The 25977-nt window shown below is 44.6% G+C and overlaps 1 protein-coding gene across 3 annotated transcripts in view; it reads right to left on the bottom strand.

Annotated features, from left to right (window-relative positions):
• The window catches only part of c3h21orf58 (chromosome 3 C21orf58 homolog), a 194577-nt gene that overhangs the window by 106394 nt on the left and 62206 nt on the right, over positions 1 to 25977 (bottom strand). For all 3 annotated transcript variants that reach the window (XM_070874918.1, XM_070874919.1, XM_070874917.1), the window contains exon 2: positions 11846 to 11906. In XM_070874918.1, coding sequence (XP_070731019.1) covers positions 11846 to 11906 — 61 coding nt within the window. The remainder of the gene's footprint in view (positions 1 to 11845; positions 11907 to 25977) is intronic.

Consider the following 25977-nt stretch of genomic DNA (forward strand, 5'->3'; position numbering starts at 1 on the left):
GTCTCTCCTCCCCACTACTTAATACATGAGAGATCATTGCCCCAACTCCATACGGAGAGATATCACATGCAAGCTTAATCTCCTTAGATACATCATAGTGAACTAACATGGTGCTCTCTACCAATTTGCTTTTACACTCTTTAAATGTTGTATCGCATTCTTTTGACCACTTCCAATGGACCTGTTTTTTCAATAGGTCATTCAGTGGATGTAATACTGTAGCTAAATTTGGTAGGAACTTTCCATAATAGTTCAAAAGATCCAAGAATGAACGAAGTTCAATGACATTCCTGGGAGTGGGTGAATTTTTGATTGCATCCAGCTTTCCCATGGTTGGATGTAAACCATCTTTGTCTACTCTGAACCTAAGTACTCCACTGAGTTTTGAAATAACTCACACTTACAAGCAGACATTCATACTCTGTGCTTCTCTAGCTGTTTGAGGACTTCATTCAATATGTTATTATGAATTTGCCTATTTGGCACTGAAATTAATATGTCATCCAGATAACACACTACCCCTTCAATACCTTGCAAAATCTGGTTCATCACCCCATGGAATATGGCAGAGACGGAAGACACTCCAAACGGTAGCCTATTAAATTGATACAGGCCTAGATGAGTATTTATAGTCAAACATGACTTGGACTCCTCATCTAATTCAAGCTGTAAGTAGGCATTCATAAGATCCAGTTTTGAGAAAATCTGATCACCTGTCAGTATTGCGAACAAATCTTCGATAATCGGCAATGTATTGGGGACATTACCCTCTAGAACCTGGTTTACGGTTACTTTATAATCACCACACAATCTTACCTTACCATCGGACTTAGGTACAACAACAGTGGGTGTAGCCCAATTACTTCGATCTATCTTACAAATAATGTTCTCAGTCTCTAGTCTTTTGAGTTCTTGCTCAACTTTCTCCTTGAGATTATATGGTACGGAACATGGCTTATAGTAAACCAATCTAGCGTCCTTCTGTACCCTGACACTCGCCTTGAAGCCTTGGATCGGACTGCCCATTTCGTAGAACACCTTCGGATAACTCTTGATAACATCATCCGTTGATGCAAATCTCACTTCCACACGGAAAATTTCACTCCAATCCAGTTTCAGTGATCTCAACCAATTTCTTCCTAGTAAGGCAGGCTTGTCTCCTTTCACTACTATTAGAGGCAAGTTCTGAAATTGATCCTATATTTCACCGGTACGGTGATACGACCTACCACAGGAATGTTCTCTCCCGAGTAGCCTCGCAGCTCTATCTTAGATTTCTCCAATGGGAAATCACGCAATTTGTCGAGGTATAGCGACTCCGGTACCACACTCATGGATGCACCCGTGTCGATTTCCACTGGTATCTTGAATCCCGCAACATCTATGTGGATTTTGATATCGCTGTCCGTTAACCTCGTGCTCCTAATGACGTTCAACTCTAACATCAGCTCGTCCTATTGTTGTTCTTCTATGCTATGTAGTCTCTGGAGATTTCTACTCATAGCTTTGGGGATTTCTACTCATAGCTTTGAACGCTGGACTCATAGCTTTGAAAGCTGATTTACCCTTCAGTAGGCATGCCTTTGCAAGATGCCCAGTCTTTCTGCAGAATAAACACTCTGCCTTCACATATGAACAACTTTGAGCAATGTGTTGTCCCAGGCACCTATAGCATGATTCCGACGCTCTGTTAGAATTTCCAGTTTCTGAGACTTTGGGCCCCACCGTCTTTTTCTTTGAACCTGCAGGCGATTCACCTCAGTTGACTGACGACCATAATTATTATGAAATTTTCGGGAATATTGATCGGCCATGCCCATTGACATTGCTGACTGACAAGCAACTCAAAAGTCAAGTCATCCATAGTCAATAACTTTCTTCTGATCGCATCATTTTTCATCCCACAAACAAAACGATCCCGCAATGCTCGGTTTTGAAAGTTTCCGAAATTACAGTGAATTGATAGCTTTTTTAATGCTACAATGTAATCACTGATACTTTCATCAGTCTTTTGATTTTGTATACTGAAACAATAGCTTTCAGCAATTTCTAACGGTTTTGGGTTATAATGCTGCGCCAGCTTCGTTAAAATCTCTTTAATCGTGTCCTTTGGCTCGTCAGGCACAAGCAGATTTACCAGGGTTTCATACAATTCAAGTCCAGCTTCCGATAGGAAAATCGCTCTCTTACATTCCAATATCGCCTGATTCTGGACTGCATTCTTTGGAACTTCGATTATATTATTTGCAGTGAAATACATTTCTAGCCAGTCCACACATGCTTTAAACCTTTTCTGGTCGCGTTTATATTCACCTAAGTGTCCCATTACTGCTACGGATGCCGCCATTTTAAACTCTGCAGTTTAAACTATTGTGCTTGTATTTTACCTTGGATGTTGTAGCTTTTTACAAAGACAGAGAAGCTTCCAAAGTCTCTCTGTTGGCTGGCTGAATACGTCATCAACAAAATTTCAGCTTTAAATCATCCGAAAAATCCCATCTCACTGCCAAATGTGATATATTCACAGAGCACAAGCACACACAGCTTTCTAACATGGCAGGCAGCTCTCGGAAGTCTCCAGAACCTGCTGCTTCTGTTTAATTATTGACTCTGTAGTTGCAGTACACAATACGTCCACATCCACAGTGTGGAGCTACAAACATTACAAGCTTACAGACATTATAGGCATCCACAGGTTGAATAGCATTTTCTTGGCCTTGGCATTTGTGCTCTTGTGTCAGATTTATTGCAATATATTCTACAAGAGAATAATTTTTCCTCCTGTCGCCTCTGGTTCTTTTGCCAATCACCTTAAATCTATGCCCTCTCGTTATCAACTCTTCAACCACTGGAAACTGTTTCTCTTTATTTACCCTATCGCCTCTGAGTCAGATGGTTGTGGGTTCAAGTCACACTCCAGGAACTTGAGCACATAAATCTAGGCTAACACTCCAGTGCAGTGCAGTGCTGCACTATCAGAGGTGCTGCCTTTCGGGTGAGGCATTAAACCGAGGCCCCGTCTGCTCTCTCAGGTAGACGTAAAATATCCCATGGCACTATTTCGAAGAAGAGCATGGGAGTTATCCCCGGTGTCCTGGTCAATACTTATTTCTCAAACAACATAACATAAACAGATTACCTGGTCATTGTCACATTGCTGTTTGTGGGAATTGGCTGCCCTGTTTCCCACATTACAACAGTGACTACACTTCAAAAGTACTTCATTGGCTGTAAAGCGGTTTGGAACGTCCGGTGGTCGTGAAAGGCGCTATAGAAATGCAAGTCTTTCTTTCTTCTTTCTATCAAAAACCTTCACAGGTGAAGTTTTTTCCATCCCAGAACATGCTTTAAGGTAAACCCCTAATTTTTTGGACAGTTGAACGCATATGATCATTTTTCTAGCTTGAATCTAAACCTGCCCTGAACCTTTTAATGTTATTTAATCAACTAATTTAACCCTATGCTCATAAATCGGCTTCTAATCACGTTATTGAAAAGGTTGCTTTTCCTATCGTCAGTTGTGTGCAATCTGATTGGTCCTAATGGACCAATTCCAGTCTAGATACGGGACAGATGGATCAGTGGTGTGCAATCTGATTGGTCCTAATGGACCAATTCCAGTCTAGATACGGGACAGATGGATCAGTGGTGCAAAGTGTGGCCTTATAAAACTCATAGCAAGATTGAAAAAGTAAATGGTAACTAAATTGATCTGCTTCACAAACGGTTTGAAGTGTTGTTGTAAACCATGTGATCGTATCATTGATTTTCCAACGTGTTTATACAGTACAGATCCCGCTTAGAATCTTTCTCTTGTAAAATAGGTCAATTCCTGACGTTATGTGTGAAATACTTGTGGATCTTGTTTTCTGGAGGCGAGGGTCCCGCCATTTTTTGGAGTCCCGATCCAGATGAGGTAAAGGAAAATTGTACACTGAGATGACGGTATGTGCATAAAATAATGTAATAATGGGTGAGGTAACTTAACCACCGCTGTATGAACTGGGACTGATCTAACAAAGGTACTGCAATAGAATCAGCATTAATAAATGTGATGCAAGACTTCTCCTTGCCACACTGGGGTAAATCCACCGATCCTGCACTCAATAGGAGCATGTGTCAGAAAACTGCTGCAAAAGTATTACAGCCCTATCTTTGCTTTGGCATCTGATTGGGACCATGTAAGCAGTGAATTTATCCAAATGTAGAATGCACATAGAGGGGAACTCACACCAAGATCTGGTTCACGGACATCATCCACAATACAGAAATAGTGTCAGTTAGCCTGACATCAATAGTGGGGAAAATGTTGGAATCAATTATTAAGGATGAAATAGCAGCGCATTTGGAAAACAGTGACAGGATCGGTCCAAGTCAGCATGGATTTATGAAAGGGAAATCATGCTTGATAAATCTGGAATTTTTTGAGGATGTAACTAGTAGAGTGGACAAGGGAGAACCAGTGGATGTGGTGTATTTGGACTTTAAAAAGGCTTTTGACAAGGTCCCACACAAGAGATTGGTGTGCAAAATTAAGGCACATGGTATTGAGGGTAATGTACTGACGTGGATAGAGAACTGGTTGGCAGACAGGAAGCAGAGAGTCGGGATAAAAGGGTCCTTTTCAAAATGACAGACAGTGACTAGTGGGGTGCCGCAGGGCTCAGTGCTGGGACCCCAGCTCTTTACAATATATATAAATGATTTAGATGAAGGAATTGAGTGTAATATCTCCAAGTTTGTAGATGACACTAAACTGGGTGGCGATGTGAGCTGTGAGGAAGATGCTAAGAGGCTGCAGGGTGATTTGGACAGGTTAGGTGAGTGGGCAAATGCATGGCAGATGCAATATAATGTGGATAAATGTGAGGTTATCCACTTTGGGGGCAAAAACACGAAGGTAGAATATTATCTGAATGGCGACAGATTAGGAAAAGGGGAGGTGCAACGAGACCTGGGTGTCATGGTTCATCAGTCATTGAAAGTTGGCATGCAGGTACAGCAGACGGTGAAGAAGGCAAATGGTATGTTGGCCTTCATAGCTAGCGGATTTGAGAATAGGAGTAGGGAGGTATTACTGCAGTTGTACAGGGCCTTGGTGAGACCTCACCTGGAATATTGTGTTCAGTTTTGGTCTCCTAATCTGAGGAAGGACATTCTTGCTATTGAGGGAGTGCAGCGAAGGTTCACCAGACTGATTCCCGGGGTGGCTGGACTGACATATGAGGAGAGACTGGATCAACTGGGCCTTTATACACTGGAGTTTAGAAGGATGAGAGGGGATCTCATAGAAACATATAAGATTCTGACGGGACTGGACAAGTTAGATGCGGGAAGAATGTTCCCGACATTGGGAACGTCCAGAACCAGGGGACTCACTCTTAGGATAAAGGGTAGGCCATTTAGGACTGAGATGAGGAGCAACTTCTTCACTCAGAGAGTTGTTAACCTGTGGAATTCCCTGCCGCAGAGAGTTGTTGATGCCAGTTCATTGGATATATTCCAGAGGGAGTTAGATATGGCTCTTACGGCTAAGGGGATCAAGGCTATGGAGAGAAAGCAGGAAAGTGGTACTGAGGGAATGATCAGCCATGATCTTATTGAATGGTGGTGCAGGCTCGAAGGGCCGAATAGCCTACTCCTGCACCTATTTTCTATGTTTCTATGTTTCTAGTGGAACCTCTGGTGAGAAGCGACCACAATATGACCACACATGGAGGCCATCGAGCAATCAGCTCTAGTGAGGACACAAATGCACAATTTCAGAAAGACCGCCTTCAGTTCAAAAAGAACAAGAAATTAAATTGGATCTACTGCTGAGCGATCGTTCAATCAGGGAGATAAAGAAAAGTAAGTGATGTTGATACGAGGATGAATTGAGAAACTGAGATTTTAAAAATGAAAAACAATCTACATAAACATGTAGAAAGAGTAGATTAGGAAAATACTGAAAATGGGTTCTTGAGTATAAGGAATAGCTACACAAAGCAAAGGATGTGAGGCAAAATTAAAAACATTTTTCAGTATCGTAACTGTTAAAAGTGCCATGAAAAGAAGTTAGAACTCTGAAGGATAAAAAGGATGGAGTAAATGAAGATGGCAGAGAAAGTACATAAATTACTTAATGATTATTTTCAATTAGTATTGACTGGGGAGGGAAATACTCCCTGTGGAACAACACAATCCCAGAGGAGCTTGTCATCAGTGCGGAGGAGGCACTTGACCAGATGAACAAGTCCCATGGGCAGATGGCACACATGCTCAAGTGCTGCTTAGACTAGGGAGAACATATCTGAGGGACTGGCTACAGTCATGAAGAATCCTTCGGCATTGTAGAGGTTCTACAGGGTTTGAAGAAAGCAAATGTAGCACCGATATCCAAAAAGGGGGACAATCCTGACCCACTATATGACAGGCTCATTAACCAACAATAGTCGATGAAACGATGGAAACCATCCTAGAAAGAACCTGTATAAAAATAACATAGCAAGAAATAGAGCCACCATAGATTTAGAAGGCAAGGATCCTGCTTGATAAACCTGCCTGAAACCTGCAGTGAGTATTGATTTATTTGAGGACATTACAAATAAAGTACATATCTGGACTTCCAGACAGCTTTTGACAAGAACTCACATGAACGACTCTGAATTAAATGAAACATTATAGGAATCCAGAGTAGAAGTGGGGCTGGATAAGTTTAGCTACGGGACCAGCAGGATGTAGTTCAATGGTCCACATGACCCTTTCTCATCCTAGATGTTTACTTTCTTATATATTTCATTGTTCCCCAGTGTATGTCCCCATATATCCCATTCAGAACAGGTGAATGGCCTCTCCCCAATGTGATTGCGTCGATGTATTTCCAGCCCAGATGGAGAACTGAATCCCTTCCCACAGTCCCCACATTCCCACGGTTTCTCCGTGGTGCGGGTGTCCTTGTGTCTCTCCATGGTGGGACGATCAGTTGAAGCCTCGCCCACGCACACAACACGCGTATGGTTCCTCCCCGCTGTGAATGGTGCGATGTTTTTTTCAGGCTGTGTAACTGGTTCAAGCTCTTTCCACAGTCAGTGCACTGGAACACTCTCACTCAGGTGCGTGTGTCTCTGTGCTTTTCCAGTCAGTTGTTTGAAATCTTTAACCACAGACAGAACAGACAAACATTCCTCCTTTCTCATTCAAAGGCCGACGATATTCAGGTCCTGCTGAATTGAGTGACTATCAGATCTTGACAAGATGTTTGATTTGAGTTTCCCGTCTGCAAATCCTCCCCTTCTGATACCCTGACAGGCCAACTCAGGATCCAACCTTCAAGCACCGCGATTGGTTGCAGAACACGCTGATCCCTGGGAAGGAATTCACTTACTCATCTGCCCGTCTGAGACACAAGCAAGTTCACACTGGGGAGAGGCCGTTTACCGGCTCTGATTTTGGGAAGGGATTCACTCAATCATACAACCTGCTGGCATACCAGCAAATTCACACGAAGGAGAGGCCGTTCACCTGCTCTGAGTGTGGGAAGGAATTCACTTACTCATCCAACTTGCTGAGACACCAGCGAGTTCACAATGGGGAGAGACCGTTCACCTGCTCTGAGTGTGGGAAGGGATTCACCCAGTTAACCAACCTCACTTCACACCAACTTGTTCAAACTGATAAGAGATCTTTTAAATGTCCGAAGAGCTTTAAAAGCAAAATGGATCTAATGATTCACCAACGCAGTCACACTGGAGAAAGACCGTTCACCTGCTCCGTCTGTGGGAAGAGATTCAGCCGTTCCTGCCACCTCCTGGTACACCAGCAAGTTCACACTGGGGAGAGACCGTTCACCTGCACTGTGTGTGAGAAAGGATTCACTCAGTCATCCGACCTGCTGATAGACCTTCAGAATGAGCAACGTGGTGGCCTAGCCCAGCGGGCCAAACGGCCCCCAGCCTGCGAGCACCATCGGAGCAGGCCGGGCAATGGAAGGAGCAGCGTGGTGGCATAGCATTCCAGGGAGCAGCACATGCTGGAGCAGGAGAGCAACGGCAGTGAAAAGGGACGTCATCAAGGTCCAGGTCGGTGATTGGAGCGTGGGCAGGTACTGCAGGGGCAAAGAAGCGGTGAGGTTGGGGCGAAGGAGCGGCGAGAGATTGTAGAGAGACGTGATCGGGGCCCAGGAGAGGCGAGAGTTCGGGGCTCAGAAGAGGCAAGTGCCTAGGGGCAGTACAGGCCCGTCCACACTGCGATATGTGTGCGCACTCGGTCCGTGCAGCAGAACTGGTCTCCAGTCGTCTTGGTTAATCCTTGCTACTGGACCAAGACCTAGCTCTGTCAAGCCTGTGTGGTGGCTGGTGTGCAACGATCACCACACAATAAAAAAAATCTATGCACAGGCATCTTCCACCCTTCAAGATTTAGTTCGGACTTGGAATTTTAGGTCCTTCATTGAAACATCTGTGAACTTCTTGACGTGGAAGCAAGTCATCCTCGATTCGAGGGACTGCTGATGATGATGATAATATCCCACTGATTCTCTAATGCATATATTACTTCTAGATATTAATTATTCCAAAATGTATGTTCCCCATATATCCCACAGGATGACCAAGGCTGGGAACTCAACATCCAAGGGTATTCAATATTCAGGAAAGATAGACAGAAAGGAAAACGAGGTGGGGTAGCATTGCTGGTTAAAGAGGAGATTAACGTAATATTAAGGAAGGACATCAGCGTAGATGAGGTGGAATCTGTATGGGTAGAGCTGCGGAACACCAAAGGGCAGAAAACACGAGTGGGAGTTGTGTACAGACCACCAAACAGTAGTATTGAGGTTGGGGATGGCATCAAACAGGAAATGAGGGATACGTGCAATAAAGGTACAGCAGTTATCATGGGTGACTTTAATCGACATATAGATTGGACTAACCAAACTGGTAGCAATACAGTGGAGGAGGATTTCCTGGAGTGTATAAGGGATGGTTTTCTAAACCAATATGTCGAGGAACCAACTAGAGAGCTGGCCATCCTGGACTGGGTGTTGTGTAATGAGAGAGGATTAATTAGCAATCTTGTTGTGCTAGGCCCCTTGGGGAAGAGTGACCCTAATATGGTAGAATTCTTCATTAAGATGGAGAGTGACACAGTTAATACAGAGACTAGAGTCCTCAACTTAAAGAAAGGTAACTTCGACGGTATGACGTGAATTGGCTAGGATAGACTGGCGAATGATACTTATAAAGTGTTGACAGTGGATAGGCAATGGCAGATATTTAAAGATCACATGGATGAACTTCAACAATTGTACATCCCTGTCTGGTGTAAAAATAAAACAGGGAAGGTAGCTCAACCGTGGCTTACAAGGGAAATTAGATACAGTGTTAAATCCAAGGAAGAGGCATATACATTGGCCAAAAAAAGCAGCAAATCTGAGGACTGGGAGAAATTTAGAATTCAGCAGAGGAGGAAAAAGGGTTTAATTAAGAGGGGGAAAATAGAATATGAGAGTAAGCTTGCAGGGAACATAAAACTGACTGCAAAAGCTTCTACAGATACGTGAAGAGAAAAAGATTAGTGAAGACAAATGTAGGTCCTTACAGTCAGAATCAGGTGAAGTCATAATTGGGAACAAAGAAATGGCAGACCAATTGAACAAATACTTTGGTTCTGTCTTCACTAAGGAAGACACAAATAACCTTCTGAATACTAGGGGACCGAGGGTCTAGCGAGAAGGACGAACTAAAGGAAATCCTTATTAGTCAGCAAATTGTGTTTGGGAAATTGATGGGATTGAAGGCCGATAAACCCCCAGGACCTCATAGTCTGCATCCCAGAGTACTTAAGGAAGTGGCCCTAGAAATAGTGGATGCATTGGTGGTCATTTTCTAACATTCTATAGACTCTGGATCAGTTCCTATGGACTGGAGGGTAGCTAATGTAATACCACTTTTAAAAAAAGGAGGGAGAGAGAATACAGGGAATTATAGACCAGTCAGCCCGACATCGGTGGTGGGGAAAATGTTGGAATCAATTATTAAAGATGAAATAGCAGCATATTTGGAAAGCAGTGACAGGATCGGTCCAAGTCAGCATGGATTTATGATAGGGAAATCATGCTTGACAAATCTTCTAGAATTTTTGAGGATGTAACTAGTAGAGTGGACAAGGGGGAGCCAGTGGATATGGTGTATTTAGACTTTCAAAAAGCTTTTGACAAGGTCCCACATAAGAGATTAGTGTGCAAAATGAAAGCACATGATATTGGGGGTAATGTACTGATGTGGATAGTGAACTGGTTGGCAGACAGGAAGCAGAGAGTAGGAATAAATGGGTCCTTTTCAGAATGGCAGGCAGTGACTCGTGGGGTACCGCAAGGTTCAGTGCTGGGACCCCAGCTATTTACAATATACATTAATGATTTCAACAAAGGAATTGAATGTAATATCAATAAGTTTGCAGATGACACTAAGCTGGGTGGCAGTGTGAGCTGTGAGGAGGATGCTAAGAGGCTGCAGGGTGACTTGGCCAGGTTAGGTGAGTGGGAGATGCTGTATAATGTGGATAAATATGAGGTTATCCACTTTGGTAGTAAAAACAGGAGGGCTGATTATTATCTGAATGGTGACAGATTGGTAAAGGGGGTGGCGCAACGAGACCTGGGTGTCATGGTACATCAGTCATTGAAGGTTGGCATACAGGTGCAGCAGGCAGTGAAGAAGGCAAATGGCATGTTGGCCTTCATAGCGAGAGGATTCGCGTATAGGAACAGGGAGGTCTCACTACAGTTGTACAGGGCCTTGGTAAGGCCACACCTTGAATATTGTGTACAGTTTTGGTCTCCTAATCTGAGGAAGGACATTCTTGTTATTGAGGGAGTGCAGAGAAGGTTCACCAGACTGATTCCCGGGATGACAGTACTGACATATGAAGAAAGACTGGATCAACTCGGCTTGTATTCAATGGAATTTAGAAGAATGAAAGGGGATCTCATAGAAACGTATAAAATTCTGACGGGATTGGACAGGTTAGATGCAGGAAGAATGTTCCCAATGTTGGGGAAGTCCAGAACCAGGGGTCACAGTCTAAGGATAAGGTGTAAGCCATTTAGGACTGAGATGAGGAGAAATTTCTTCACTCAGAGAGTTGTGGGCATGTGGAATTCTCTACCACAGAAAGTTGTTGGGGCCAGTTTGTTATATATATTCAAAAGGGAGTTAGATGTGGCCCTTATGGCTAAAGAGATCAAGGGGTATGGAGAGAAAGCAGGAATGGGGTACTGAAATGCATGATCAGCCATGAACATATTGAATGGTGGTGCAGGCTCGAAGGGCCGAATGGCCTACTCCTGCACCTATTTTCTATGTTTCTATGTTTCTGTGTTCTCAGTGTGTATCCCCATTAATCCTTCAGTTCCCCGTGTGTATTCCCTATATATTCCAATGTTTCCCTGTGTACATCCTCTGTATATCCCATTATTCCCGTGTGTATCCCCCATATATCCCTCAGGCTCCCATGTGTATTCCACTGTTCCTCAGTGTAGAGCTTCTATATATCCCATTATTCTCCTGTGCCTATTTCCATATATTCCACTGTTCCTCAGTGAATATCCCCATATATTCCACTGTTTTCCAGTACACATGCTGTATGAATCCTTAATCATTAGGTGAATGAACTGATTTACATCCTATTGCTTAGATAGATTTCAAGGTACCAGACGCTCTACCTGCCATCTTATTTGCCGGTTCATGGAGCTACTACCATCCTATAATAACCAGCTGTAAACTGCACAGACCATTCAGTCAAACTATGAACTACTAACCCCCCCTCCCCCGTACGACCTCGTATAACACAAACATGCTCTTACGTGCTGTGGATATTGGCGTGTCTGGTTGGTCATCCAAGTTCTCTCGTTCATTCTCCAGTTTCTGAAATGAAAAACAATGCAAGTTCACCTTGTGGATGGGGAAGACTTTGTGAAAAACATTTATTCTCCCATCGACCCCTCCACAGTTTTCTATCCTTCTCTCAGCTGAACCTTGCTGGGATTGGGTTCCATCGGTGTCAGCAGCCCTGCAGTACCCTTCCCAAGTACCTATTCTTCATCTGCAAGCCTAGGCAGTGAGTATTGGTAGGCTATTTGATCTGGGCGGCCAGCAAAGCCGAACTCAATATTCTTCCTACCTGAAGCACCAGTGAGTTTTCCACCAATAGCGATAGTGATCAGGAATAGCAACCCTGGCCTTACTTCCCCATCCCATAGCAAGTGCTCTTAAAGCCTAAGTGTGGCATTTTGACTGCTATACCAGCATGGTTTTACAATTAGTTTTCTGCTTCGATGAGGAGAAAATTGAGTAGATTAGGCCTATATTCTCTAGAGTTTAGAAGAATGAGAGGTGATCTCATTGAAACATACAAAATGTTTACAGGGCCTGACCTAATGCAACTACTGTGATAATAACAATAAAAGGTCATGAGGCAAGGTCACATGATGAGAGTTTCTGTTAAGGAGCCATCTTGTAGTGTGTGCTGTTAGTGGTCTCTGTAAAGATATCACAGTTGGTGACGAGGATAGGATATTTGAATTCCCTAGCTGATATTTTTGTTGGTGGATAATCCTGCCAACTGACAGAGAGTCTTTGAGAGGTTCTTTGTTTTGCACAACAGGTAAATTTCAAGCACACTTGGCTGAACTGTCGATGTTGCCAGAGTCCAGATGGCCGCTTCTATGGGAATAATAAGGCGCTTGGGTGAGTTCCATTGTGACCGAGAGACTGTCGGAGTGTTTGTGGAGCGGCTAGAAATGTTTTCCATCGTGAATAGTATCGTAGAAGTACCCGATGATGAAACCCGTAACCAGGTGGTTTTAGAAAGGAAACGGACAATTTTCTTGACTGAAGCAGGTATGAAACCCTGAAAAATTTGCTTGCTCCCATCAAGCCAAAGTACATGCCTCTGACAGAGAGTTAGAACAGGACTACAGTCCTGAGCCTCTGTAAATTGCTGAAAGTTATCATTTTGGAACACAAAATCAATTAACTGACGAGGGTATCAGTGAATACATTGTCGCTTTAAAGAGCTATCCATTCACTGTCATTTCGGAAACTTTCAGGACCAAGCATTAATGACCACTTTGTTTGTGGATTGAAAAATGAAGCAATCGGAAGGAAGTTGTTGACAACCCCTAACTTGACCTTTGATTTAGCTTGTCAGACAGCTATGTTGATGGATATGGCCGACCAATCGGCTAAAATAAAAGGCTGTTGAGCCCCAAGGCCTCAGCAACTGGCCAAGGTAACAGTGAATTGAAGTCTTGCTATCGGTACCTGGGACAACACATTTCTCAAAGCTGTCGATATGTGAAGGCAGAAAACTGGTGCAAGTAAACTGGGCATCTTGCAAAGGCGTGCCGACTGAAGAGTAAAGTGACTTTCAATGTAAGAAGTAGAAATCGCCAGACACTACTTAGCATTGAAGAGAAGCAACAGAATGAGGAGGTTCTCGAGATACACGTCATCAGGAGCACAAGGTTATCGAATAGCGATTTGCGAAGTATCGTCATCCAAGTAGATGTTGCAGGAACCAGGACAGCCATGGCAATCGACACTGGTGCATCTGTGAGTGTTGTACCAGAATCGATATATCTCGACAAGTTGCGTTATTTTCGACTGGAGGAAACGAAGATAGAGCTGCGAGGCTACTCAGGAGAGCAAATCCCTGTTGTAAGAAGTATCACCATACCGGTGAACTACAAGGATCAATTTCAGAGCTTCTCTCTCATAGTAGTAGCAGGAGATAAGCCTGCCTTGATAGGTAGAAATTGGTTGGGATCACTGAAGTTGGATTGGAGTGAAATTTTTTGTGTTGAAATGAAATTTGCATCGAAGGATGGCATCATCAAGCAGTATCCGAAGGTGTTCCGCGAAACAGGCAGTCTGATCCAAGGCGAGTGTCAGAGTACAGAAGGACGCAAGACCAGTTTTCTACAAGCCATGTCCCATACCATATGCACTCAACATAGAAACATAGAAAATAGATGCAAGAGTAGGCCATTCGGCCCTTCTAGCCTGCACCGCCATTCAATGAGTTCATGGCTGAACATGCAACTTCAGTACCCCATTCCTGCTTTCTCGCCATACCCCTTGATCCCCCTAGTAGTAAGGACTTCATCTAACTCCTTTTTGAATATATTTCGTGAATTGGCCTCAACAACTTTCTGTGGTAGAGAATTCCACAGGTTCACCACTCTCTGGGTGAAGAAGTTTCTCCTCATCTCGGTCCTAAACCCCTTATCCTTAGACTGTGACCCCTGGTTCTGGACTTCCCCAACATTGGGAACATTCTTCCTGCATCTAACCTGTCTGAACCCATCAGAATTTTAAACGTTTCTATGAGGTCCCTTCTCATTCTTCTGAACTCCAGTGAATACAAGCCCAGTTGATCCAGTCTTTCTTGATATGTCAGTCTCGCCATCCCTGGAATCAGTCTGGTGAACCTTCGCTGCACTCCCTCAATAGCAAGAATGTCCTTCCTCAAGTTAGGAGACCAAAACTGTACACAATACTCCAGGTGTGGCCTCACCAAGGCCCTGTACAACTGTAGCAACACCTCCCTGCCCCTGTACTCAAATCCCCTCGCTATGAAGGCCAATATGCCATTTGCTTTCTTAACCGCCTGCTGTACCTGCATGCCAACCTTCAATGACTGATGTACCATGACACTCAGGTCTCGTTGCACCTCCCCTTTTCCTAATCTGTCACCATTCAGATAATAGTCTGTCTCTCTGTTTTTACCACCAAAGTGGATAACCTCACATTATACTTCATCTGCCATGCATTTGCCCACTCACCTAACCTATCCAAGTCACTCTGCAGCCTCATAGCATCCTCCTCGCAGCTCACACTGCCACCTAACTTAGTGTCATCCGCAAATTTGGAGATACTACATTTAATCACCTCGTCCAAATCATTAATGTACAGTGTAAACAGCTGGGGCCCCAGCACAGAACCTTGCGGTACCCCACTAGTCACTGCCTGCCATTCTGAAAAGTACCCATTTACTCCTACTCTTTGCTTCCTGTCTGACAACCAGTTCTCAATCCATGTCAGCACACTACCCCCAATCCCATGTACTTTAACTTTGCACATTAATCTCTTGTGTGGGACCTTGTCGAAAGCCTTCTGAAAGTCCAAATATACCACATCAACTGGTTCTCCCTTGTCCACTCTACTGGAAACATCCTCAGAAAATTCCAGTAGATTTGTCAAGCATGATTTCCCTTTCACAAATCCATGCTGACTTGGATCTATCATATCACCTCTTTCCAAATGCGCTGCTATGACATCCTTAATAATTGATTCCATCATTTTACCCACTACTGAGGTCAGGCTGACCGGTCTAGAATTCCCTGTTTTCCCTCTCCCTCCTTTTTTAAAAAGTGGGGTTACATTGGCTACCCTCCACTCGATAGGAACTGATCCAGAGTCAATGGAATGTTGGAAAATGACTGTCAATGCATCCGCTATTTCCAATGCAGTCCATCAGGCCCTGGGGATTTATCGGCCTTCAATCCCATCAATTTCCCCAACACAATTTCCCGACTAATAAGGATTTCCCTCAGTTCCTCCTCCTTACTCGACCCTCTGACCCCTTTTATATCCGGAAGGTTGTTTGCGTCCTCCTTAGTGAATACCGAACCAAAGTACTTGTTCAATTGGTCTGCCATTTCTTTGTTCCCCGTTATGACTTCCCCTGATTCTGACTGCAGGGGACCTACGTTTGTCTTTACTAACCTTTTTCTCTTTACATATCTATAGAACCTTTTGCAATCCGTCTTAATGTTCCCTGCAAGCTTCTTCTCGTACTCCATTTTCCCTGCCCTAATCAAACCCTTTGTCCTCCTCTGCTGAGTTCTAAATTTCTCCCAGTCCCCGGGTCTGCTGCTATTTCTGGCCAATTTGTTTGCCACATCCTTGGCTTTAATACTATCCCTGATTTCCCTTGATAGCCATGGTTGAGACACCTTCCATTTTTTATTTTTACGCCAGACAGGAATGTACAATTGTTGTAGTTCATCCATGCGGTCTCTAAATGTCTGCCATTGCCCATCCACAGTCAACCCCTTAAGTACAATTCGCCAATCTATCCTAGCCAATTCACGCCTCATACCTCCAAACTTACCCTTCTTTAAGTTCTGGACCATGGTCTCTGAATTAACTGTTTCATTCTCCATCCTAATGCAGAATTCCACCATATTATGGTCACTCTTCCCCAAGGGGCCTCGCACAATGAGATTGCTAATTAATCCGCTCTCATTACACAACACCCAGTCTAAGATGGCCTCCCCCCTAGTTGGTTCCTCAACATATTGGTCTAGAAAACCATCCCTTATGCACTCCAGGAAATCCTCCTCTACCGTATTGCTTCCAGTTTGGCTAGCCCAATCTATGTGCATATTAAAGTCACCCATTATAACTGCTGCACCTTTATTGCATGCACCCCTAATTTCCTGTTTGATGCCCTCCCCAACATCACTACTACTGTTTGGAGGTCTGTACACAACTCCCACTAATGTTTTTTGCCCTTTGGTGTTCTGCAGCTCTACCCATATAGATTCCACATCATCCAAGCTAATGTCCTTCCTAACTATTGCATTAATCTTCTCTTTAACCAGCAATGCTACCCCACCTCTTTTTCCTTTTATTCTATCCTTCCTGAATGTTGAATACCCTTGGATGTTGAGTTCCCAGCCCTGATCATCCTGGAGCCACGTCTCTGTAATCCCAATCACATCATATTTGTTAACATCTATTTGCACAGTTAATTCATCCACCTTATTACGGATACTCCTTGCATTAAGACACAAAGCCTTCAGGCTTGTTTTTTTAACACCCTTTGTCCTTTTAGAATTTTGCTGTACAGTGGCCCTTTTTGTTCTTTGCCTTGTGTTTCTCTGCCCTCCACTTTTACTCACCTCCTTTCTGTCTTTTGCTTTTGTCTCCTTTTTATTTCCCTCTGTCTCCCTGCATTGGTTCCCATCCCCCTGCCATATTACTTTAACTCCTCCCCAACAGCACTAGCAAACACTCCCCCTGGGACATTGGTTCCGGTCCTGCCCAGGTGCAGACCGTCCGGTTTGTACTGGTCCCACCTCCCCCAGAATCAGTTCCAATGTCCCAGGAATTTGAATCCCTCCCTGCTGCACCACTGCTCAAGCCACATATTCATCTGCGCTATCCTGCGATTCCTACTCTGACTCGCACGTGGCACTGGTAGCAATCCCGAGATTACTACTTTTGAGGTCCTACTTTTTAATTGAGCTCCTAGCTCCTTAAATTCGTTTCGTAGGACCTCATCCCTTTTTTTACCTATGTCGTTGGTACCAATGTGCACCACGACAACTGGCTGTTCTCCCTCCCTTTTTAGAATGTCCTGCACCCGCTCCGGGACATCCTTGACCCTTGCACCAGGGAGGCAACATACCATCCTGGAGTTTCGGTTGCGGCCGCAGAAACGCCTATCTATTCCCCTCACAATTGAATCCCCTATCACTATTGCTTTCCCACTCTTTTTCCTGCCCTCCTGTGCAACAGAGCCAGCCATGGTGCCATGAACTTGGCTGCTACTGCCCTCCCCTGATGAGTCATCCCCCTCAACAGTACTCAAAGCAGTGTATCTGTTTTGCAGGGGGATGACCACAGGGGACCCCTGCACTACCTTCCTTGCACTACTCTTCCTGCTGGTCTTCCATTCCCTTGCTGGCTCAAGGAGAAAGTTGAGCAAGAACTCAAAAACTAGAGACTGAGAACATTACCTCTAAGATAGATCTATGTAATTGGGCTACACCCATTGTTGTACCGAAGTCAGATGGTAAGGTAAGATTGTGTGCTGATTATAAAGTAACCATAAATCAAGTTCTAGAGGGAAATGTCCCCAATACATTGCTAAGTGTAGAAGATTTGTTCACAACGCTGACAGGTGGCCAGATCTTCTCAAAGTTAGATCTCACAAATGCCTACTTACAACTTGAGCTAGATGAGGAGTCCAAGTCATGCTTGACTATAAATACTCATCTAAGCCTATATCAGTTTAATAGGCTACCATTTGGAGCGTCTTCCACCCCCGCCATATTCCAAGGGGTGATGAACCAGATTTTGCAAGGCATTGAAGGGGTAGTATGTTATTTAGATGACATACTCATTTCAGCATCAAACAGGAAAATCCATGTTAACGTATTGAATGAAGTGCTCAAACGGCTAGAGAAGCACAGAGTGTGAGTGACTGCTCGCAAGTGTGAGTTATTTCAAAACTCAGTGGAGTACTTGGGGCACAGAATAGACAAAGATGGTTTACATCCAACCAAGGGAAAGCTGGATGCAATCAGAAATGCACCCACTCCCAAGAATGTCATTGAACTTCGATCATTTTGGGGTCATTTGAACTATTATGGGAAGTTCCTACCAAATTTGGCTAGAGTGTCACATCCACTGAATGAGCTGTTGAAAAAACAGGTCTATTGGAAGTGATCAGAGGAATGCGACATAGCATTTAAAGAATGCAATAGCCAGTTAGTGTAGAGTACCATGTTAGATCAATATGATGCATCTAAGGAGATCAAGCTAACATGTGATGTTTCTCCTTAAGGAGTTGGGGCAATGATCTCTCATGGCTAACTAACAGAAAACAAAGAGTCGGGATAAATGGTTCATTCTCGGGTTGGCAATCAGTAACTAGTGGGGTGCCGCAGGGATCAGTGCTGGGAACCCAACTATTTACAATCTTTATTAATGACTTGGAAGAAGGGACCGAGCGTAACGTAGCCAAGTTTGCTGATGATACAAAGATGGGAGGAAAAGCAATGTGTGAGGAGGACTGAAAAAATCTGCAAAAGGACATAGACAGGCTAAGTGAGTGGGCAAAATTTTGGCAGATGGAGTATAATGTTGGAAAATGTGAGGTCATGCACTTTGGCAGAAAAAAATCAAGAGTAAGTTATTATTTAAATGGAGAAAGATTGCAAAATGCTGCAGTACAGCGAGACCTGGGGGTACTTGTGCATGAAACACAAAAGGTTAGTATGCAGATACAGCAAGTGATCAGGAAGGCCAATGGAATCCTAGCCTTTATTGCAAAGGGGATGGAGTATAAAAGCAGGGAAGTCTTGCTACAGCTATACAGGGGAATTGTGAGGCCACACCTGCAATACTGCGTGCAGTTTTGGTTTCCATATTTACGAAAGGATATACTTGCTTTGGAGGCAGTTCAGAGAAGGTTCACTAGGTTGAGTCCAGAGATGAGGGGATTGATCTATGAGGAAAGGTTGAGTAGGTTGGGCCTCTACTCATTGGAATTTAGAAGATTGAGAGGTGATCTTATCGAAACGTTATGAGGGGGCTTGACAAGGTGGATGCAGAGAGAATGTTTCCACTGATGGGGAAGAATAGAACTAAGGGGCATAATCTTAGAATAAGGGGCCACCCATTTAAACCTGAGATGAAGAGAAATTTATTTTTCTCAGACGATTGTAAATTTGTGGAATTCGCTGCCTCAGAGAGCTGTGGAAGCTGGGACATTGAATACATTTAAAATGTAGAAATTTACAGCGCAGAAGGAGGCCATTTCGGCCCATCATGTCCATGCTGGCCCTTGGTCAGCAGCCCTGAAGGTTACATATAAACCTATGAACAATGAGCAATGGCGGAAAGGTAACGAGCACTCAGCCCAACAGTCTGCCCCACACAACTGCGACACCCCTTACACTGAAACATTCTACACTCCACCCCAACTGGAGCTCTGTGATCTCCTGGTAGAGGCAAAAAAACAGGTATAAAACCCAGGCCTAATACGGAAAAATAAAATCGGGGAAAATTCCTCTGTAGATTTTGCTGAGCTGGAAGGACAATTGTTCATTGTAATTGATAGTTATGCGAAGTGGGTAATGGTGTTTACGATGCAGAAAATAACAAGTAAAACATGACAATTTGTGAAGATTGTTTTCTTCATATGGACTCCCAGAAGAAATTGTGTCTGATAATGGGCCGCAATTTTGCTCAGAAGAATTTGCACAGTTCATGAGCAGAAATGGTGTGAAACATACCAAAGTTCCACCATACCACCCTGCTTCAAATGGTGCAGCAGAGTGCACAGTCCAAATTGTAAAATGTGCCCTCATCAAGCAAATATTGGATCCAAATCCAAAGAAAGGGCAGTTGTCGTTGGACCACAAACTAGCAAATTTTCTGATTACTTGTATGATACTCCTCATACAACTACTGGTAGAACACCAGCAGAGTTATTTCTCAAACGACAGCCATGAACCAGATTCTTGTCGTTAAAGCCAAACAGTCAGTAGAAGAGAAACAATTAAGGCAGAAAGAGAGCCATGATAGAGATAGAGTAAGAGAGAAGTATGAAATTGAATCAGAAGGTTAGAGTGAAGAACCATCACCATAAATGGTTAAAGTGGTTACCAGGAAGAGTAGTGAGGATATTTGGTCAAGATGTTTGATCATGAAAAGGTTAGGTTTGTTCACATTGATCATATTTTACCTACAGATGTGGAAAGAGTTGAAAGTTGGAATGATTCAATTATTTCTGATGAGTAAGATAGGGCTAGATTTTACACTTTTGTGCAGATCGCCCAAAAATGGGTGGCATTTCTGGCATGGGCGATAAAAATGGGTTTTCAGATTGCCAGCTTGTCGCCCATTCTCAAAGCCCCTACTCTCCATTTTTGAAATTGGGCCTTACCGCAGCGATATGAAATGGGCATTAGCGTTAAATCTCTCTGACCTTCTGCCGTAAAGTGTCGGCGTCCTTAGCAACGGCATGGCAACGCTTGATTCCCGTGATTCAGGAGGTCAAGGATCATCATAACATGCGCAGAAGAGGAGACAGAGAGAGAGAGCGGAGAGGGACTGAAGGCATGTGTGGGTGTGGTGTGGCTGCTTTGGGAGGAAGCTTTAGAGCTTTTAGAGTTTTAGAGCAAATAGGGAAATAAAAATTAGCTGTCACCAGCCAGATATTTGCCCGAATTTGGCCTATAATGGCGGGAGAGGAGGAGGTATCACAGCACGCTATGGAGACTGACGCTGGCGATAGCAGTGAGCTGGGAGAGGAGCACATTGGTTGGAGGGCGCGAAAGAGCCAGGAGGTTCTCAGACAAGGCAAATGCTTCTCTCCTGCAGGAAGTCGAATCACGCTGAGGTGATTTTACCCAGGGAGGGCATGGGAGGCCCACCCCATATGCCTACCAGAAGCCGAGATGGGCCGAGATAGCAGAGGTGGTCTCGTGAGCAACCAACGAGGTGCGCGAGGGCAACCAAGCCCGCAAACAATAGAACGACCTTGTGAGATCCGCAAGAGTAAGTATTACATTTATTTACATGTACTTATGTATTTATATTATTTGATTTGTAACGGTCATGAGTGACTATCAGCAGATGTGAGGTCTTTCACTTTTATCGGGAATGTTGTAGTCAAAGCCTGCGGTCGTGGTGCACGTCTTTCGGTAAAGAATGATAATTAGCATAATAATCATGATTACATCTGTCGCTTATGTGTTGTATCGGTGTCTGTGACAGTACTTAGCAATGATATCACACAATGATCTCATGCCATGTTGTCCTGTCACCTTTTACAGAAGAATCTATCAACGATGAGGTCCGTGCAGAGGCGAACGGGTGGGGGGCCACCAGTCCCCAGCGACATCACTGAGATGGAGGAGCGGGTGCTTGCATTTGTGGGGAAGCACATCCGGACAGCCACGCAAGCATCTGCAGATCCTGAAGTGATGCCACGTGAGTAAAGCGTACACCATTGCGTGATGTAAAGTCAATAGATGCCACACCCACTCATATCCGAACAATCATATATGATAAATGGTTTCTAAAATTGTCCTAAAAATAATGCTGTCCTAATGAAAATCATTGCAATGCACAATGTGTTGATGGTCATGAAGTGTGATGTCTGTGATGATCTTGATAATAGTGGTGCTTTTGTCGTGCATATACTGTGTGTAGCGCTGGAATCACCTTGTGACCCTAGCATCCACTTCTCCTCTAATAATCTCATTTGTGTTTTGCAGCTCAGCCAGTAGCACGGCCCCAGGCAAGACCACAGAGACCAGAAGGTGGAGGCGCGGGGCCAGACTCGCCGGTCGATCCTACATTTGCTGAGGAGCCCCGATTCTCGCCTGTCAATCCGCTGGGTCTGTCCTCTACGGATGAGAGCTCGGACTTTGAGGAACCTGCATTGCCATTCCACCCCAAGGCCATCTAGTGCTCCTCCGGTCATTCCCGTCTCCAGTCTGGAGGTACCTGCCCCAAGCACCTCGCCACAGGGCACCCCATTTGTCCCCAGGACGGCGCCGACCCCGCGAGGTTTCGTGGACGCGGCAGGTCTGGTCCACGAGCGCGACATGAGCGGAGAGATGGTACAGTTATCCAGGAGGACTGTAGACATTGGTGACCAGCTCCTCGATGCACTGGGGGGCATATCCCGACAGCTGGCCACGTGACTCAGTTCATTCCGCGGATGGTGGAGGCCTTGGATGCGATAGCCAGGAACACTGCTGGCACAGTCCTCCCAATGGTCTCGGAGCGCGGCACTCCACCCCTAGGTTCAGCACCACCACTGCAAATGACAGATGAGAGGCAGGACCAAGATCCTGCTTCTGGATTAGAGACTGTTCCCTCCTCGGCACCCCCCGCTCCCGTACCCGTGCAACCACCGCCTCTGCCCACACACCCCCCCAATGAGGCACCGCCTGAGGAGCTCTTCGGCCAGGCGGCGTGGAGCGAGGAGGGGAAGGGGTAGAGGTGGGGAGAAGAAAGGGGGGCGGGGGAAGGAAAGTGAGGTGCATGTCCACAGGTGATGGCTGTGTTATATCTCCATCTGGGTGTATGTAATTTGTTATAATGTATGGAGGGAGAAAACCACCCTCCTGCTTCTCATTTGTATTCTGTGTTGCTGGACATGTTGACCATTTGATTGATGTCAATGGTGGAAAAAGTAGGGTATGGGCGGAGGTTGGGTGTTTTTGCCTGTGATACTTATGATTTCAGACCAAAGTTGGTATAATTTTTTTTTTATTGAACATAACCTTGTGCATTGTCTCAGATATCTGGACCGTTACAAACTAGTGATTCCGTAACATGAAAGGGTTAAATAAAACTTAACTTCAATCAGCGTAAACTTTAACTGGCACCAAGTTGATGGGCACCATTGATGTCTGAGCTGCACACACACAGCAATGTGTCAGCGCTGTCACTCACAGCAACGTTCTTTCAGGCAAATCGTTCAGATATCAGCTCCTCACGTAAGAGTCTTGCAGTTATGTAGCTACCACGGGCCTTTTCCTGTGGTTTGGAGGGGGGCATGGTCAAGGTTGCATAGCCAGCCTGATTGTCTGGCCCGAGGTCAGAGTCCAGCCCCTCGCCCTCCTCTTCCTCTCTCTCCTGAGGTAGAACATCAGTCCCTTCTGGCAATTCTTGGCCCTTACTGATAGCCAGGTTGTGTAGCATGGAGCACACGACAACGAATTTAGCTCCTTGCTCAGGGTTGTATTGTAGCTCCCATCCTGAATGGTCCAGACATCTGAAGCGCTGCTTAAGCACAGTTATTCTTTTGTGGACCACATTGCGTGTGTCTCTGTGGCTCTGGTTGTATCGCTTCTCGGCCTTGGTGTGGGTGTCACACAGGGTGTCATCAGCCAGGTGGCTAGGCCATATCACCAAGCATCCAGCATTGTCCTTGTGGCTGACTCTTAAAAACATATCAGGGACAGTGCTCTCATGCAGGATGTGAACCTCATCGAAGCTGCCGGACATTTGGCATTCACTGCCAGTATGATCTGGTTGTGGTCGACAACTAGTTGGACCCTCAGGGAGTGAAATCCTTTTCTGTTACGAAAAAGCACTGGGTCCTGAGAAGGTACCCGCATGGCAACGTGAGTGCACTGTATTGCTCCCTGCACCCTGGGGAACTTAACAATGCGGTAGAATGCTCCAGCCCTGTCAGGCTGAGCCTCCGTGGTCATGGGGAAGCTGATAAAGTCCATCCTTCTCACGTACAGGGCCTCCGTGACCTGTCTAATGCAGCGATGGGTGGCATGGTGAGACAATGGGGAAATCTTGACCGCAGAGGCCTGAAAGGAACCAGACACGTAGAAAAACAGTGCTGCGGTGACCTTGACCTCGGCCGACACTGATGTCCTGATGGCAGGCTGCATATGTGGCCTGATGAGCTCACATATTTCATTCATCACCACCTTGTGGAAGTGGATTCTCTGAAGGCTGGTGTGCTCAGACACGTCGAGGTAAGATCTCTTTTCCCTGTAAGTGTGGGGTGTATGGTCTGGACCTCCTCCTCATTCTTGCACGTCTTAAATTGGGCACATAATGATGTGCATCACACATTGTGCCATTTGCACTCTGCAGCATCTGCGTATTAATCGATGCTGGCTGAGAAATGGCTGGCCCCATTGCAATGAAAGTATAATAGCGATTGATCAGAAGCAATCGTTTCCTCACTAAAATACACCTACAGTAAACCCCGAATAGTCCAGAGTCTGAAAAATGTCTGTTGAAATAGTCACTTCACCTGAGAAGAACTCCAGTCAATCCAAACTCCCCTGAAGTTGAAGCAACCTTTTGAATGAAGCGACCTACGATTTGAAAAATGGCACACACACCGCTGTGATTCGTTCAGAACAGTTCCACTTTTTCTGAGTGATGTTTTGGGCGAGTGATATTGTGGGCGAGATGTGTACGAGGTCGTGAAAGTGACGCTGGGCAGTCTCCAGGGCGTCAGTTTCAGCAAATGTGATCTTTACGACAAAAAAAAGTGGGCGGTCGGTATTATTGAATCTCGGCATTAATTCCCTGTGGAAACTAATGCTGGGCGATATTATGGGCGTTGATTTCGCCTATTCTGACAATTCCGCCCCAAAAAAGTGGGCGGGCTGTATTATTTTTTCCCGCCGTTACGCACATGGGGAAAGTAAAGCTCAGCGATAAGTGTCCGAAAAATTGGCATCAGTTTCCATTTTGCGGCTAAATGGGCGATATCTGTGCGTTATACCTCATTTCAGCGGTAAAATGGATGTTAAGTGGGTGTTATGCATTCAAAAAAAGTAGAAAATCTAGTCCATAGTCTTGTTACAAGTACAGTACCAGTAGCAAATTCTACATCAGATGTACTAGAAACAAGTCCAAGAGAAAGTCAGTATTTAAGTCTGAGTCTGAGTCAGGCAGACAAACAGTCTGAAGTTGGAGAGACTCCAAATGTAGATCTAAGTCAGCCCTTGGAGAAAAACTCTCCTCAGACTTAGGCTAGAATGAGCCTAAATCATTGAAGAAGATTGGAAAGTGCTGTTCAAAAATTAAGGTATCCTTTTCAAAACAGAAAACCAGTGGTTAAGTTTGATTTGTAAATATTGAACAATAAGTTCATATCTTTTGTTGTGTATAACCATGCAAGTTATACATAATGATTAATTTGATATGATTACTTGTTCAATAAGGAGGAAGAAGTGTAATAGAGTTCCAGCTAGTGGACTACTGATGTAATGCAACAACTGATGTAATCACAATAAAAGGTTATGCGGCTAAGGTCACATGATGACAGTTTCTGTTAAGGCACCATCTTGTAGTGTGTGCTGTTTGTGGTCTCTGTAAAGATATCACAACAGGGTAGGTGCAGGGAGGATGTTTCCTCTGGCTGGGGAGTCTAGAACCAGGGTTCACAGTCTCAGAATAAGGGGTCGGCCATTTAGGACTGAGATGAGGAGAAATTTCTTCACTCAGAAGGTGGTGAAACTTTGGAATTCTCTACCCCAGAGGACAGTGGATGCTCAATCATTGAATATATTCAAGACAGAGATCGATATGGGGACAGTGCAGGAAAGTGGAGTTGAGATAGAAGATCAGCCATGATTTTATTGAATGGCGGAGCAGGCTCAAGGGGCCGAATGGTCTACTCCTGCTCCTAATTCTTATG

The sequence above is a fragment of the Pristiophorus japonicus genome, chromosome 3 (genome assembly GCF_044704955.1).
Source record: "Pristiophorus japonicus isolate sPriJap1 chromosome 3, sPriJap1.hap1, whole genome shotgun sequence".
Lineage (NCBI taxonomy): Eukaryota > Metazoa > Chordata > Chondrichthyes > Pristiophoridae > Pristiophorus > Pristiophorus japonicus.